General features: G+C 42.4%; 1 protein-coding gene across 2 annotated transcripts; it reads left to right on the top strand.

Moving 5' to 3' along the window:
* Positions 1-4,476: 4,476 nt before the first annotated feature.
* On the top strand, positions 4,477-16,944 carry cdhr1a (cadherin-related family member 1a). Of its 2 annotated transcripts, none has more exons than XM_035607048.2 (17): positions 4,477-4,653; positions 6,243-6,338; positions 6,684-6,829; positions 6,948-6,998; positions 7,118-7,207; positions 7,343-7,429; positions 8,032-8,148; positions 8,837-8,980; positions 10,007-10,085; positions 10,198-10,298; positions 10,455-10,658; positions 11,404-11,556; positions 11,665-11,829; positions 12,798-12,865; positions 14,401-14,629; positions 14,721-14,978; positions 16,087-16,944. In XM_035607048.2, exons 1-17 carry the CDS (start codon positions 4,593-4,595, stop codon positions 16,639-16,641), a joined length of 2,604 nt encoding a protein of 867 aa, XP_035462941.2. In that variant the 5' UTR covers positions 4,477-4,592; the 3' UTR covers positions 16,642-16,944. The 2 variants fall into 2 exon arrangements, with proteins under 2 accessions (XP_035462941.2, XP_035462942.2); XM_035607049.2 differs by having other exon boundaries at positions 15,357-16,224.
* The last annotated feature ends 662 nt before the right edge of the window (positions 16,945-17,606 follow it).

The following is a 17,606-nucleotide window of genomic DNA, read 5'->3' as shown; positions in this document are numbered from 1 at the left end:
CATCACATTAGAGTGTGATGTGTGTTTTGAGGTTCAATATGTTAATATACTAGGTCAAAGTGAAAAAAAAAATTGGGGGATAGTATAGGCGACATTGTGCTGTAAAAATGTGCAGTATATGTGATACATAAAGGCAAAATCAAAGGCCTTCAAAAAAAAGCCTAAATAGCCCTGGACTCTTAACATCACTTTAATTGTTTTAATGTGCTTCTGTGTGATTTATTTTACTTTTGCTGACATTTTTTACAGTCCTTCTTTGTCATGCAAGTCGTCGTGGTTCAAACACCTTCGAATCCTCCAATTACACCAGGCCCATCGTGTTCCTTAAGTTTCATAACACCTCAGTGGGCCGCTGCCAGTGGTCTCTTTAGTTCATGACGATGCCTGCAGAAGACATAGTGTGGCATATCTGTTAGGATTTTTTTTTTTTTTGCATGATTCATGACTCTGTGTATTCACTCTGCAAGCACTCTCAGAGGTTTACGAAAATGAAGGGCTGTTAACCTACAGTATACTCTACATGGAGAGAGATTAAGGGAGCGACCTAGTTTTAGAGTGGACCAGGACTAAAAGCAAACCTCTGCCCTCAGCAAACCGCACTGGAGATTATCAATAATAATCCAAAATGGTAAAGCCGAATTGGGTGTCTTGAAAACAGGTGCTCAAACAGTCAGAATGATCCTGTAGTGACACAGTACCGTGGGCTACACATTATTCAAAGTTTCCCTTTCTATTTTTGGCCTGGTCCGGTTTTGCAACTATGCACTGGAATTTGGATTTGTGTGTGTACGTGTGTGTGTGTGTGTGTGTGTGTGTGTGTGTGTGTGTGTGTGTGTGTGTGTGTGTGGTTGTGTGTGTGAATACATGATGGGTGTATTTTGGGTATACTTGGAATTCGTGTAATCCAAAATGTTCTCGGTGTCTTAGAGATAAACTGCTATTTGGTTGTCCACATGTTCATCTGACATTTTGATGGACGCTCACGCTTCAGTACAGGATGAGCGGACGAGGGCCAAACTAATTCCACTTGCAGTTCGGCCTGTCGACATTGTTTCTTGATGGACGGCCAGAAACGTGCTGCAAATGTCGACCATGTTGCCGAGGATAACATCTTCTCATATAATCACTCCATGTAATTTGAAGATAATGTAATTTGCGTTAACTATATTTTTATTGTGATAAAAATACACACATACCGACCATACGATGTGTAATATTGTTATAGTGTTGTTGTTTTAGCTTGATTCAAATAGTCTATAGTTCTATAGTCACCTCAAGTTGCCAGAACTTTTAGGCTTGAGTCACACACTGCCGTATGCATATGGGGACATGTTTTTCTTTTTGTAATTCAAAAATCTCAAGAAAAGGAGAGGAAACTTCATTTGTAGAGCACAATACAAGTTATTCAACATTCTTTATATGAATTAATAGATGAGAAAATAAAAATTTAGTGAAAGAATACAAATTATAGAGCAGATTTAAAACACAATATGTGACAAAAAAAGGTTTGGATTTACTTTGGTTTAAAAAGTAGTTCCCTGTATGAGTGTTCCAGATATTTACAGCACAATAACTATGAAGTAGTATGTGTACGTATGTATTTTTGGATTCAATTCTAGAAACATTCAACAGTCTGGTGCTGTCTGACCTGAGAGGCCAAGCTGGTTGATATTGCAGCAAAGGTTCTTGATGTGTTTGTCTGAGTTTGTGCTCTTCATTCCTTGAATTGTGTCTGTTCTCATGATGCTAAACCCCTTAAGAACAATATCCTTTTAAAAGAAGGACCATGACTGAAGTGGCCCATCTGGTCAAGGCCAGACAAGGTTTGAGACATTGTAGAGTCGTGTCAGTGGCTGATTTATCCTCCCAAATGATTTACACTGAGCCTATTTAGATGCAGGTCTATTGGTAACAACAATTCAGATCAGATGATGCACATCTAGCAGCAAACTGAAATGCAAAGCATCTGAAAAAAATCCTAATCGCTCGGTCCCCAACAGGAACAAAGAGGTCAGCATGTGTTGCTGTGATTGAAGGCACGGGATTAGAAACTAAGAAGATGACAACAGATGAGCAGTGAGCTTTTATCCGTATGATTTTTTTTTTTTTTTTCACAGTGATCATTGCAAAGACACTTGCACATACATGCCTCAGTGACGGGAGTTTTTTATTTTGGAATAAAAACACACATTTTACAGAAAAGTAGCATGCATTACGACTGAGGATACAAAAACATGACGGCCATCTGATTGTGTACCCGCATTGCATTGCGCGCTATATGCAGCGTGTCCGCCAGTTTATTCTGTGGCTACTTGCAGCAACAATGTGTGTTATTGTGCGCTAATTGTGTTTTACGTGGGGCCCCTGTCTGTGGTCACACAGACAGGGCCCATGCATTACAAGATGAGGAGGGATTACAGCACAGTGGGTTAATCTTCAGGCCTGCCATCTGCCAGTGCCATGAGATTAAACCTGAAACCACGGCCCTGACCGCTAACCTACAGAAGTAACCTGACAGGTGATCTCTGTTCGCGAGTAAATATTGTGTGGGCATCATTTGAAAAATGTAAACATCACCGGTGTGCCTTTGAACACTATGCTGTCTGGACATGTTAGGATTCCAGTCTGACATGTTTGATTGTACATGTAGGAAATTAGACTGTTGCCAAATTAGTAACTGGTGTTTCTAATAAAAAAATGGAACAACATAATATAATATAACAATGTTGACAGTTTTCTTTTTACCCCCGTAACATTGTGTGTCAATCTCCGCTTTTAAGAACAGCCTCTGAGGTCATGCTATGTACTGTACATTCAACCAGAACCACTCAGATTATAGATTTCATTTCAGTATGAGAATGGACTGTAAAAGGTTTATTTGTGTGTGTAAATCCTCTTGCATGCAACATGTTTTAACAATGTAGGAGACCCACAGTGGTTTTGTCCATAGACTCAACATATTCATATTCGATGGGGAATATCACATCTATACTTCTATTTTCACTGTGTTCATTTTAGGTCTGTTTGCAGATGTTTGAGTTGATGTTTTCAAATGCTAGGTAGTCAAACAGTAACATTTACAGATTTGATAATAGTATATTTTACTTTTTTTAATTAAAAAAGAGGATCATTGGGTTAGTTGAATTTCATTTGCCTGGATCCATGAAAAAGATTTTATAAATTGGAACCAACTTGCACACTTGAAGACATTATACATTATTTATTATACATCACATCAAATATTTGGTGTTAAGATAATCCTACTCGAACGGAGGACCACTGGGGCGATGTTATGTAACATTTGATTGTAAGAGTTTACCTCTGTGTGGCAAATAAGATGGTTAGACAAGAGGATTAGTCAGCTTCAGTGTGCCAAAGTACTATTCAAGAAATCCCAGAAAGACATTAAGTTAATTACTGGGGGGCTTGGGGGGTGGGTGTTTAATTAAAGAGGCGAAACACAGTTAACATAGTGATCATGAAAATATAGAAATAAATTAATAAAAGCATAGAAAATATGCAACCCAACATCGTTGTTTGTTATTATCATTTAATCCAGACATTCAGGTCAACAATAACATTCAAACAGGAACTTTAATCTCATCAGATCATTCCTTGCTTTTATTTACATCCTTGGATTTATGATTATTCTGTTAATTGAGTAGATAGGTTTTTTTTTTCCCCTAATGCAACAGATGGTTGTGGAGTGCATAGCAGATGGTACTGCAGTATACGATGTGGGTAAAACGCAGACCAGTTTAACTGGTATAAATTCTGCATAATTGTAATCTTTCTATAATTTATCCACAGACAGTTGGTCACAGCATTTCCTGTAAAAATAATCTTATGGCAGATCATAGAAATTGTGTTTAATACAAAAATATCAAAAAGGAGTGACACACTTTTCACTAGTTACCACTCAGTAGTTGTAACTATTTCCTGTTAATCAGGAACAGTGCAATTGTTACAGTAACACAAACAAAATATTACAAAAGCCAAGACTGTGATTATTCAAAAGGATAAATGTTTTATGCGTTAATCAAGGTTACCGTCCTGACACCAAGGTTTTAAATGTACCAACAGTATTTACTGCAAATACAATGTAGAACAGTATCAAAACACTGACTGACAAGAATAATTTGACAAATTACAAATATAATTTGTCAAGTTGCAATATTTTGATAGTTTAGCTTTCTTAGGTTCAGCCACCAGCATCTCGTCCCTGAATTATAAGAAAATTGCATGTTTGCTTATTTATATATTATAATGTGAGAGCAGTTTAGCTACATCCAAACCCAAAAAACAACAGTGAAAAATATACCTGTCCATCATCTGCAAAGTTGGGATATATCCATGTCTTGTCTACCGTGTAAACAACGCCATCTCTTGTGTAGCCTATCGGTGGTTGAAGCAGGCCAGTTGGACTGAGGGGGCCCAGGAGTAACTCTTAAGATGTGTCATTGGATTAGCATGTGAGCATATGCCTTTAACCTTCTCCAGTCGCACGCAAACGCCGCAAGAGCTGCATCTCATGTACAGGACTCTCGACGGAGCCGTCTTCATGGTGCGCTTTCACCACTTCATTCTTTAGGATGAAGAATGTAAAGATCTTACATTTGCCTCAGCTTTTTGTGTTTGTGCAAGCCTGCTTCGGTAAGTTTCACATCTTAATTCCCTGCTTACAGTCGGGCTCGTGTTGTTGTGGTCAGATTGTGAATGCTGGTCAGACACATTTAAAGGGGGTTTCTGGACTGATAACTCTACATGTTTAATTATTTTGATCCTGTTTAAAGTTCATTCATGTTCTTGTTTGATGCCTTTGAGTGTGTACTCTGGAGGCCTGTCACACTCATTGGGAATGTATGACTTTGGTCTCAAAGATATCATGTGGCTTAAGAAAAAATCCGACTTTATAGTATTGTGATACAACAAATCAAAACAGCATCAACTCATGTCTATGTATGGAAAGGGTATCTTGGGAGGTTGACGTAACGCACCTGTAATCCCAGTCAAAGTGGCCGAGAAATCAGGGTGGCGCAAGCGCAGCACTGCGGGCTTGGCTTATGTCACCCAAGCATTCAAGGCGAGACAATGTAGCGTAAAGGGAAAACCATTGTGGCTACCACTGATGAAATAACGGTGTCATGCTAAAACAATGTCTACGGGAGTAGAGAAAAGGTCAAGTGCCTGAAGCCTGTATTCTCTGGAATGACCAGCAGAGGGGGACTCCACTGGTCGCAAAAATAAGTCAGTTCCTATAGAAGTCTGTCAGAAAATGACTCTACTTCTCACTTTGAAACTTTTGTCCATTGTGGTCTCATTTAGAGTAAAATAGACAATTAAAGCACCGTATTCATTGGAGCGTGGATACAGCCTGATTGACAGCTGGTACCGCACACTCGGTGCATGGTTGCGGGTGGAGGTGGGCGCGCGGTGAACCAGCTCTCAGTCAGGCCCCAGCCGGCCACTCATACGTCTGGTTCCAACAAAAAAACCAAGATGCCAACTTCATCAGTTGGACATCCATTAGTCAATTGACATTCTTCAAGTTGAGCAATCTGGGGTTTTCTTTTTGTTTTTGTGCAGTGTACTCAGAAGTAACTCCAAAGCTAGTGCTCCTCATATTCTTAGCCAGGCAGGTACACCTCTAGCGTTTCATAATAAGAATTCAACTTTCAATTTGCACGTGGCAGCGTTGTTGACGAGTCACCTAACCTCAAGTCTGAGGTTGAAGTTGAATCCCCAGTCTTCGAGTCTGGGAAAGGAGTCAGAGTCGAGTTCCAATCATCTTAGTCCTCAAGTCATCGAGGTTGAATTGGATTTTAAATACATTTAAGTAAAACAAAAGATCTGGGTCATCTCTTAGCTACAACTTACTGATGGTATTTTCGTGAATCCGCACTTAAGCTGGTAAACAAACATGCGTTAGCCTAGCATGGAAATTAATAATGTTACAGTATTAATATGGCTCTCAATATATTGCAGCACATTGTTATGGTCTACTACAAAAATAATAGCAAAGAAAAGTTTGTCTCCAAATTCCAAGTCTGAACGCAACAAAATGCTTGAGTCCGAATTCAAGTCCAAGCCAGGGTCAAGTCTTCAAACTCAGGATTTAAGTCGGACTCATGTTGGAGTCTTGGATTCTGTAACACTTGCATTATATAGACTGTTCTGTGGTCTCACTCTAAACATTAAAAACGTTCAGGCATTTAATTCCTGTTCCATATCTCTGCCCTCAGCTCAAGCAGACTTTGCCCCCTACTTCTACGACAATGGACCCTACAGCGACAACGGGAACCTGGCGCTGTTCAGCCTGTCGGAGGACACGCCCGTCGGTGAGACTCACCTCTGACGCAGAGGACGTTTGGTGTGAACAGCCAATGGGCTGGTGGGACAGCCAATTGGCAAAATGATGTGTTTTGACTGCCAATGTGTTAGAGTCCAGGATGTGAAATAGTCTTTTATAGATTAACAGATGTTGTGTAGCATGTATGTACTCACACTAACATGCTCATCCGCTGGTGGCACCTCTTGATGTGAGGAACAGTTTGCTGGCTGTGATTGTGATGCATCCGTCCTTCTCGCCCCGTACATCAGTTCAGGATTCTTCTCACACTGCTGCCTACTGAGTTGTTCCACAGCTGAGGCTAAGATGACTAAATGCTAATGTGTTCCTTCAGGTACACAGATCTACTGTCTCAACGGCACAGACCCTGAGCGCCAGGAGGTGATGTATGGCCTTTCCTTTGACCCCGGGTCCAAAGAGTACTTCAGGGTCGACCCCAAATCCGGAAACATCACTTTGGTCGAAGAGCTGGACAGAGAGGTACAACACATTTTAACTGTTTAAGTCAACGCTTACATATCATCCTTAACAAACCTTCAAGATGATAAGAATCGTGCTTGTTTCCAAAATCAACTGTTTCATTGTCCTCTTTGCTCAGAAACAAGATTCTATCGACGTTCTCGTCAGCATCACAGATGGAAGGAGCAAGGTATCAACGTCTAGGTCAATGTGTGACTATGTTATTTAATGCCATCCTTTAAAATGAATCATGGTTATAGAATCTCGAACATGTTTCATGTGGGGTTTTATTTTTCTTCTTCTTCTCAGGTTATAGAAAGAGTCACAATATTTGTGATGGATGCAAATGACGAAAAGCCTGAATTCCAAAACATGCCTGCAATCATTAACGTACTGGAGGTAAGTTAGGCCGCAACATTTTTGTAATTCTGTGTCAGTCTCAGCATGGAAAATGTACAAAGAAGTATCCAAGTGAATGTGTGTTGTACCGTTTATTCTTGACATGAGACGTTTTCTGTGTTTTCCACATTTTAGACGACTGTGTCTGGCAGCAGCATCTACAGCGTGGAGGCGTTGGACAGAGACACAGGCTCAGGGGGCTCAGTCACCTACTACCTCCAGGTATCACTCGTCTGCAATTAATGAATACAGCACATGAACAAGCACAGATGAGATCTTTTTTTTTTTATATGACACACTAGCTAAAACTGTCCACATCTGCGTTAATCTATATGCGATGTAATGTCTAGATGTGCTGGTTAAAATCATTTTTGATATTCAAGTGCGCATGTGAGTGAATACGACGGTGTAGTTATGACGATGGGGATTAAGTCACAATTACATTTGTGTCAAGTGTCGGAGGCTTAGGGGGCTGCCGTGGCAGCGCGTGGGGGGAATGTTAGTTTGCACTTTGGACTATTAGGACCAGAGAACAGCTGGCTCGGAATGACATTGACGGGTGAGGCCGTGCACATCTGGACAGCGCGGGGCCATCACCTGCCTGCCCTGTCCTTGAGCATATGGCTTCTTTGCATCCAGATGGACAAAGAGATAGACTTTTATGCAGGATGTGGCCTAAATCAAGAGGCTACTGGGTGTTTTTTCACGCAGCCATCTGACCACTTTACTTTCCATGATATCTCACGTGAGCGGTGGCGAATGGGGGGGCTAGGGGCTGCAGTGACATGCGTTTGCTCGCGTGACCGCTCTCTCGTGTGTTGCAGAATCCTCAGTCCACGCTGTTCGCCATCAACAGACACAGCGGCGTCCTTCGCATCAGAGCCGGGGAAACGCTGGACTACGAGAAAACAAAGACACACTTTGTCACTGTCATTGTGAAGGTGATGGATATGTCCAAGCACAACGTTTCTGTCCTGCGAGACTGTGTTTATTCATTTTCAATTGAAAGTGGCCCTGTGGAGTTTTCTGATCACTAGCGGTTGTTTTTCTCTTACAGTTTGTCGCACATAGACCTGATTTAGATTTTCTGCCAGTTAAAGGCTGTTCCAGTTAGTTGGTGGTGGTGGGTCGCTCAAAGAAAACTTAGCAACGTGCCAACAAAAGGCCGAGAAGAAGACCGCCATCCACTGTAGCACGCGTCGAGGTGAAAAGTGCAGGTTCTACTTGGTCGAATGTGGGAGTAAAGATAATGCCTTAAGAATAGACAAAAGACATTTTGGTAAGAAATGCACACAATGCAATGTAAACATGAGCAGGCAATTATTTACGAGGCACCTTTAAGATTACGCAGCACATAATTTGTGTCCTCATTGAAAAATATTCAAACAGCCCTAAAAGAGATCCTTCCTTCAAAGGCTGAGCCACGTCTCGTGACATGTCTCTCTTCGCCGTCGCCGGGAGCAAAGTTCTCCCCAAAAACGCTAAAACAAATGATGCTTTATGTGTTTACAGAGGTTTGATAACATCAACACACAAAAAAATCGGAAAAAGGAATTTACAGTATTCTTCTGCAGGGATTCAATTTTTTCCGTAAAATGAAAATCCTTATGCACATTGCTTTTCTTCCAGGACGGTGGTGGTACTTTTAACGGCAAGGAGCAGTTCCTGTCGTCCTCTGCTACTCTGACGGTCAACGTGATCGATGCGCAGGACACTCCGCCCTCTTTCATGGGGACGCCCTATTTTGGCTACGTTTACGAGGTTTCATCGCCAGTGAGTACGAAAAAACAACCAGATTTTACCTTTGGACTGAAATTCATAGTAGGGAGTAGGAAAAGAATGTGCATTTCTGTCACCATCATTTATTTTGGATCACAATAATACTGTGTTTACACTGCCAACACCACACTGAATGTGTCACAGTATAGCGAGACACTGACGGCAAATCATTTCTGTGCAGAATAGAGAACTATCAGCACAGCACTTGAATCATATCACACAGTTTTCATCGCTGGCATTTCCCAGTCATGCTGATGCTGCTGTCTCTGTATAGTTTTCCTTTTTTGGCATTTGAAAAGCCACATTATCTCCACGGTTCCGAAATGTCACTGCGGATTTACAAATATTACAAATTTTGACTTTCATCCAGGGAGTAATGCTGAACATTATTTTGTAATGCATCTTTTAGAGCTGCAACAGTTAATCGATTAATCGATTGGTAATCAAATACTAAATTAATCGCCAACTATTTTGATAATCGATTAATCGGTTCAAGTAAAAGTCAAAAAGTCAAAATCCACTGATTTCAGCTTCTTAAATATGAATATGTTCTGGTTTCTTTGCTTCACTATGACAGTAAACTAAATATCTTTGGTGTGTGGACAAAACTAAACATCATCCTGGGATTTGGGAAACACGATCGACAATTTTCACCATTTCATGACATTTTATAGACCAACCAATTAATCGATTTATCGAGAAAATGATCGACAGATTACTCGAATATGAAAATAATCGTTAGTTGCAGCCCTAGTATCTTTGAGGATTCAATGGTAAAGGTGCAAAATGGATTTTTGTGGTGTATTGTGATTAGGTGTGCACCAGCCACGTTTTGTCAAAATTACATTTACAGTTGTTTATCAGTTAATAGAACATATTACATGCATAACTTAATGACAAACTGTCCAGCAGGTCATCTATGTATCCTGGTCATTTTATGATAATCCTACAACTACTTATCAGTCTTGTTTAATGTCTGATTTCACAATAAAACCTCTGAGTTATTTGGTTTCCCCACAGGGATCGGAAATATTCACTGTTGTTGCCAAAGATGGCGACGTTGGGAATCCAAATCCGATCAGTTATTCCTTCGATGATGGTACGAATTCAATTCAAAGATCTATATTTGAATGCAGGCAAAGAAAAAAAACAACTACATTTATTTTTGTCAGAATTATGCTCATGTGTCTGTCGCATGCGTGTCTCTGCAGGCGACGATGGTGTTTTTAGCATCAACAGAACGAGCGGTCACATCACCCTGCTGACTTTCCCCATGTATCTGAAGAGAGAGATCTTTAACATCAAAGTCAGGGTGAGTTGCACCTCATTCAGCTACCAGGGCGAACATACTGCACGTAACAAGCCGTGTCCTTTTACCGAGAAAAAACAGGCTCACGTGTCTACTGACCGACTTCATAAGTGAAACATATGGGAATCATTTCTTTTCTCTCTCTCTCTCTCCGTCCAGGCTTCAGAGGTGGGTCCTGAGGGCAGACTGATGGACTACGGGGTGGCAACAGTGGTGATCCGTGTGGTGGACCTGAACAACAATCCGCCTACTTTCTACGGGGAGAAAGGCCCACAGAGCATGTTCGAGTTGACCATGTACGAGCATCCAGCGGAGGGAGAGATACTCCGGGGGCTGAAAATCACCGTCAATGATTCTGATCAGGTGGGGAGATTGTTTTGTTTTTTTCTCTTTCTCCCTCGCCCTCATACACCGATTCGTTTCAAAATGTTGGACTCATCTTTTGGCCCTGGCACAGTGTCGTTTGCCTGTGGGAACTACCTCAGATAGCCAGGAGAGAGGATGAGCGATTGTTTTATGTCACAACATATGACGCTGTTACCTACTAGGAAAACTGATGTGCTCGGGCACACAGTGTCCACCTTTCTGTCTGCGAAATTGCTCTAAGCCTGCCATTATCGCAGACAATCCTTTTTCAAATTGCATGAACTTGGAAGCAAGCCAACGCAAAATTAGATGGCGCTCGCTAACTATGCCATTTGTCAGCTTATGCAAGTCTCCCTGCGTTTCCAGCTCCCTGCATGAGCCCCGTCCATACGGCCGGTGCTCGCCAAATGCATCCTCTGCATAATACTGTAACAACATCGGGGTGAACTCGCTCTGTCGACAGATATTGTGTTTCACCAAGAATACATACCGCTGCCACCGATGCCCTATTGATTTCCATTACATTACTGTAATAATGAAAAGCTTTCATAATGATTGAACGCACCATATAGGACATGGATTATGTTCCATGTCTGCTTGTTTGTGATAGCTTTGTAACAAATGCAGATTACTATAAATAGGGCCGTGCATATGTAATAACCTTTTCTTCTTCTTTCCTTTTTTTCATTTTCACTGATGAGACATTTTGAATCATATGACGACGTGTGCTGTGCTCTCGCAGGGGGCGAACGCTAAATTCAACCTGCGACTGATCGGACCAGGAAGGATGCTGCGGGTCGTTCCTCAGACTGTGCTCAATGAGGCCCAAGTCACCATCTTAGTGGAAGACTCTGCGGCCATGGACTATGAGAAACACCATTTTCTCACATACAAGGTTAACTCATTACAATCAGTGTGCAGGTTTGCAAATGCACACGTTTCTGGAGAAGAAAAAAAATTTCACTGTTTCGTTTTATTCAGTTCTAATCTTTCTCCCCTTTAGCTACTAGCAGTCGAGATTGACACGCCGGAGAGATTCAGTGCCACTGCAGACATTGTCATTCACCTCCTGGACACCAATGACAACGCTCCCAAATTCTCCTCCGAGTACTACATCGCCAGGATTCCAGAAAACTCCCCCGGTGGCTCCAACGTGGTGTCGGTCACGGTGAGTGAGCCTTCATCCCGTCTAAAAATGCACGTCATCACCGAAACGTACGTCACTCTGAGCTAAAGGGGAATGTTGATTTTGACAAAATGCCCGAGCTGGCCATTAATTCCCCAAATGTAGCGTTTTTTGGACTCTGGGGTTTGGGATAATATTTGAAAACATGTAGATAAAAGCCAGGCGAGGTAAGCTGCCAGATGGCTATCACTTTCATTTAGTTGTGTAACATCAAATTCCCAGATTTTTTTTCTTCTTTTTTTCTAATTCTAAGTAGCACATGCAGCTGCATCACAGGAATAACATGAACACTAAGGACTTTCTTTTTTGGGGGGGGGGGGGGGGGGTTATTTTGAGAAAACGATTCATGTCAGTTTATGTCAGCCCTGCAGCGGCTCAAAGCAGCGGGGAGGCTCACTGATAAATCCGGCCCCTGCGTGAACGCCACGGAGGCTCGCTGCCGTGATCCCAGGCAATTTCAATCAGATAAAAGAACAGCAAACAAGTGACCTTGGACACACGGCGACGGCAAACAGGCATCCCTGCAGCGGCAGACAGACAGATTAGCCGTTGCCCACGTTGGTGTTCCTGTGACATCAAAAATCGGTCTTTTTATAGCTGACCTCTGTAACATCATGTTCCAATCCGGCACAGATTCATTCCCTTCACTCCACGGCGGCAGACAAATTCACCACTGCTGCTCACGCAGTTTAGGGAAGAGATGCAACTACAAATACGACTTCAACGTTTTGTCTGCTTGTGGGGAAAAGCATACAATGAAAAAAAAAAGCTAACACAATATTGGTCACTGACCTGATTTGAATCCAAAATAAGGCCAGTACAGGGGAATGTGCCTCCGCCTATGGAGCTACACATTGCACTGAAATCCTCAAAGAGACAATTCTGATCACATTGACTTCAGACAACATTTTTTTCTTTCTACTTGATCCGTCTTTTCTTTTTGTCTACAGGCAACAGACCCAGACTCGGGACCTTGGGGCGAAGTGAAGTACACTATCTATGGATCAGGGGCTGAACTGTGAGTAGGAGAATGTAACTGAAGCAGAGCTTTGTCAGGGGGTTAGGGAGAAGTGACTGCGCCCTCTTCAAATGACTCATAAATTCCTCTAGGTATGTGTTTGAAGGGAATTATTTATGTTTCAAAATAAGCCATATCTAAAATCTAATTCAATCCAGGTGTAGGATTTAAAAAAAATATATATAATATAATGTTTTTCAAGTCCCCGTCCTTGTTGCCTCAACTGGGGGAACAGGGGGAAAAACAGGTGGAGACATTCCAGGAAATGAACATTAGTCGAGGCCCTTTTGTCAGATGTGAAAACACAAAAGGACTCTTTATCAAACAAAAACATCAATGGGACGTTTCTCTCAGGGAAATGGTTGAATTCAATTACAAAGACAAATATAGATCTGAGCTTGAAGGTGTAATTTGGACTGTGGACCACGGCACTACTGTGTGTGAAGACCTGGAAGCTGCACAGAAATATGACAGCAGACTTGTTTTTCCCTTTGAGAAATATGGTTCAGTTTATTGCACCTAAGCGCTGTAGTCCCTGTGGATTTACTGGCATTTTTTCTCTCCCCTTGATTCTTTATTAGATTTCTAGTGGGAATCTAACCGTTGAGGAAAAACAAAGCTCAGCCTCAGTCTCTGTTCTGGTAACACACAGAGTTCCTTTTCTCTCACTACAGCGAGAGTGCCAACGATCGCTTGCCTTTTAGTACAAAAGTGGCCACGCAGGCCTCAGAGGCACAAAAGATCTGTGTTTCCGAAATATTTCAAGCAGCAACGCAAAAGGGCCGCGCGGTTGCTGCACATGATGAATTGTAGGTGGAAGCATGTGCCGAGCTCTGAGTACAGATTTTGAGCTCTGCAGCAATGAATTAGCGGAGATATGTGATGTCACATGGTATCCAGGAGAAGGATTTCTAAAATAAGCGGAGGAGAGAGATTTGGAGCAGTTTTAGCTTAGCGGATACTTGTTCTCGTCAGAACCATTTTCAAAACTGTGTCGCCTCAGATTAGTCTCCCGGAGGGAAAAGGAATGCGCGGCCGCAAACATTTTGCATTTTTCTATCTTTCACGGTATCTTGTCGAAGTACTTCAGTGAGCACAGGACCACGCTGTCCTGATCTTTGCCTGCTCATCCTCTGCCTTCGGTAATCCTCTAATGGGATTGGAGGAGAAAATAGACCGGGTTCTTTGCTGCTGTTCTGACTATACCTCGCACCGTGACCGTGTAGCCAAACAAGTCAGCCGGTGACACAATCTACGCTGGCTCAATTCTTTATTGATCCCCGGGAGTAATTGCAACTCGAACAAATTGTACAGTAAAGTGATCAGTTTGCGAAATACACACATTCCCTTTTATTTTTGCACTTTAGATGAGAAGACACTCCCGTGTCTACTCACTGTGCTTGGAGCCAAGAGGTGATGAGCCTATCGGAGCATGATGGGTGGAATCCAAGGGTAGAGTTAGCCCGTCTTTGTCCAGTGCTGACAAATCCAGATGAATCTGCATTAAATGTCCTCAATTACGTCTCAATTCAAAGGTTCCTGATCCAGCCCTCCTCTGGGATCATCTACACCCAGCCGTGGGCGAGCCTGGACGCGGAGGTGAGGTCCAAGTACAACTTCTATGTGAAGGCGGAGGACACCGAGGGGAAGTACAGCCTGGCGGAGGTGTTTGTGACGGTGCTGGACCTGAACGACCACCCGCCCGCTTTCAATGACAACTTCCTCGAGAAGACCATGGTGATTGGAGCACCAGTGAAAATAGAGGTGCATGCCGCCCCCCCGCCGTGATTTACTTTGTCAGACAAAGCGACACTCAATGTGAGCGTCGCTTTGTAACACACTTACATTTCCGCAGGCTGTAGACGATGATGCAGAGGTGCCGAACAACGTCATCCAGTACGCCATCATGAAAGCTGAGCCGGACAACAACATCTTCGACATTAACGCCGACACCGGGGAGATCGTGCTCAAGTCCTACATCAAGTCGATGGCCATCATTCAGAACATCACCAAGCAGAGCGACTTCACCTGGTCCCTGGTGGTGCAGGCCAGAGACCGAGGCCAGCCGTCCTTCAGCACCACCGCAGTCATCAAGATCGACATCACCGAGGCTGTGAGTGACCACAAAGTATACGCGAGTGACGGTTTAAGAGTTCAAAATGATTTTTAGGAATGAATCATTATTTTGAGATTCAAACTTTGAATATAGAAAAAATGGAGTTGAGTTCATCAGCACCCTTTCGAAGCTGACGTAGTTTGGATTTCATTCCAGTTGTAGCTACAGATTAGGAGTATTATTTAACAATTATTAAGCAATTCTGCTAGAAAAGCCTCGTGTCATGTCTTTGCACCACCTAGAAATATCTGAAAGCTGTGCAGCTGCAGCTTTTCTGCAGAATAACACAGAATATTCATTTCACCAGTTATATGCCTTGGTAGCAACTCAGAAGTTCGCGAGAGTCTCACATAAATGCAATTGTCATGTTTTCAGATCAAATCCAGATTTGTCTCTTACTTCTTGGGCCTAAGGAAGCGTCCAGGGGCTGTGTTTGGGATTTGTTTGACCGTTGTCACCTTGGCCATTTCACTGACAATCATCGTTTCAACGCTTATTTACTGGAACTCGGTGAAAAAGTCCCGCGTACAATCTCAGGGCAAGATCAGAAAGATTATAAGGAGGCCTGTGCCATAAGTGAAGCTTGCCTGGAGATATTCAGCACAGTAGCGCTGTAGTTTTTACTCTGTGGAACGAAGAATTTGTAGCAGCTCTATTTCATAGGATTTGGCTGTAGAACATAGGCTGTGTCTGTAAAAGAGTACAAGAGCACAACATGTGTAAACTATTCTTTGCCATGATTTTTTTTTTTTTGTTATTCCATGTTTTGACACCACAACAGAAACAAACAAATTTGATCAGATTTTTCATTTTCACATTAGTCGTATATTTGAACTCTCGGGTGTTCTCAGCTATAGGTTTCCCGGTCAACCTCTCTGATCTTGTCTTGACAAAATATAGAAATAGGAAAACAGTGAATTAAATTAAACCTGAAATTGTTTGTTCTATACAAACAGTATTATGGCAGTGCATTCGCAGTATTTTTTTTTGCTGGATATATATATATTTATATATATACAGTATATATACAACATTTAGAAGTTTACCATTGTGTAACCCTGACTTCAGTCCCATGGATGTGAATTCTCCCTGTGCTCTTTTACAGACCCAACTCAATGGGGGGCCTTTGGGATCATTTATAATGCAAAGTAGAAACAAGCCCTTGCAAATCCTAGGCATGCTCGCTGGTGTCATTAGTCTCATGGTCGTAGTCACTGTCATCATCTCCACCGCAACATTCATGCGCAACAAAAAGTCCAACCGCATCCTGCCTAACCGCCGCGTACGGAGGAGACAACGGAAACAGAACAACTGGAACTTCAAAAACCCCTTCAAGACGCCAGAAGCTCCCGGAGAGAGGTTCAGAGTCGAAGAGGAAGAGCGGGAGCCCGAGGTCACCGTGGAGAATGTCAACTACAACAACAACGTCAGCACTGTTGTTAGACAGTGGCCTCCGCCACCCTGCGCCCCCTCCCTGCCCCCACCGCCACCCCCCTACGTCCCAGGGGAGAGGCAGTGGGCCGTGCCCACCATCTCGGCAACAGTGGCACCCAGACCTAAAAAGAAGCCAGCGATCACCGGACAGGACATCATGAACAAAGCACTGGTTTCAGAGCTCAAGATGAGACTGGAGCAGAAGAGGATACAGAGACACCAATAGTGCTTGATGAAACAATGTCACATTGAGTGGCTGACCTGGAGCTTCTGTCTGACGGTTCTCGTGGAGATATAGACGTTGGCATTTCCATGCTTTTCGCAGGACTTGTGTTTTCTCATCCATGTTGGCGCCCAGACAAATGGAAATTTGAAAATGCAAATTTGAACATCCTCATTTTTGACAACTGAGTAGACACAAATTGAAGATTACCATATGAGGATGATCAAAAGCTCCAGAATAGCCACTAAATGCTCCTTCAGATGAGATTGTTTTGTCAAAGTCAATCATTAATAGTGTGTGTGTGCGTGTGTGCGTGCATGAATATGTGTGTCTCTGTGTGTGTGTGTGTGTGTGTGTGTGTGTGTGTGTGTGTGTGTGTGCATGAATATGTGTGTCTGTGTGTGTGTGTGTGTGTGTGTGTTTGTTTTTGTGTGTTTTCTAAAAGTTTAAATACACTAAAAACAGCTTACATCATAAATCCTTGTGTATTAATCATGTAATTTTCATAAAGTGTGACACAAAAAACAACTTAATCCATGTTTTCAATTCACAACCATTCATTGTTTGTCTGGTTCACGCGTGTGTGTCATAAACATCCAAACTTTTGAACCATTTGTTGAAACACTTGTGGCTTAAAGTTCTTTAACCCAGATACCTTGTCAGGCATGAAGTCATTCAGATTTCAAAGAGCGAGACTGTTGGTTTTTTTGGGATCCGACCAAGCTCCTTACAAGAGATTTCATGACACTTGAACCGACTAAAGAGCTCAGCCCCAGGGAAGGGAACCGAAGTGATCACGTCAGGAAGACCTTTAATCCTACTGCGCAGGTGTAAAGCACAGTTTAGGGCAATATGTTTTCTTTCTGATTTAAAGAACTGTGGTTAAGTTGTTTACTGCTGTACAGTATGTGGTGGGATATCTGTTTCAAACCTTGTCTCTTTTTTTTTTCTCAACAAAAACTGTTGCT

This window comes from Scophthalmus maximus, chromosome 10 (assembly GCF_022379125.1).
Source record: "Scophthalmus maximus strain ysfricsl-2021 chromosome 10, ASM2237912v1, whole genome shotgun sequence".
NCBI classification, from domain to species: domain Eukaryota; kingdom Metazoa; phylum Chordata; class Actinopteri; order Pleuronectiformes; family Scophthalmidae; genus Scophthalmus; species Scophthalmus maximus.
The sequence above is the reverse complement of the archived record's forward strand: the minus strand, read 5'-3'. Positions and strand labels throughout refer to the sequence as shown.

Bases quoted from the DNA above. Each gene is read 5' to 3' on its own strand.
- cdhr1a (XM_035607048.2), top strand. From the start codon at position 4,593: ATGAAGAATGTAAAGATCTTACATTTGCCTCAGCTTTTTGTGTTTGTG. The intron at 6,830-6,947 runs GTACAACACATT...CTCTTTGCTCAG, and splicing joins TCGAAGAGCTGGACAGAGAG to AAACAAGATTCTATCGACGT. The intron at 10,299-10,454 runs GTGAGTTGCACC...CTCTCCGTCCAG, and splicing joins TCTTTAACATCAAAGTCAGG to GCTTCAGAGGTGGGTCCTGA.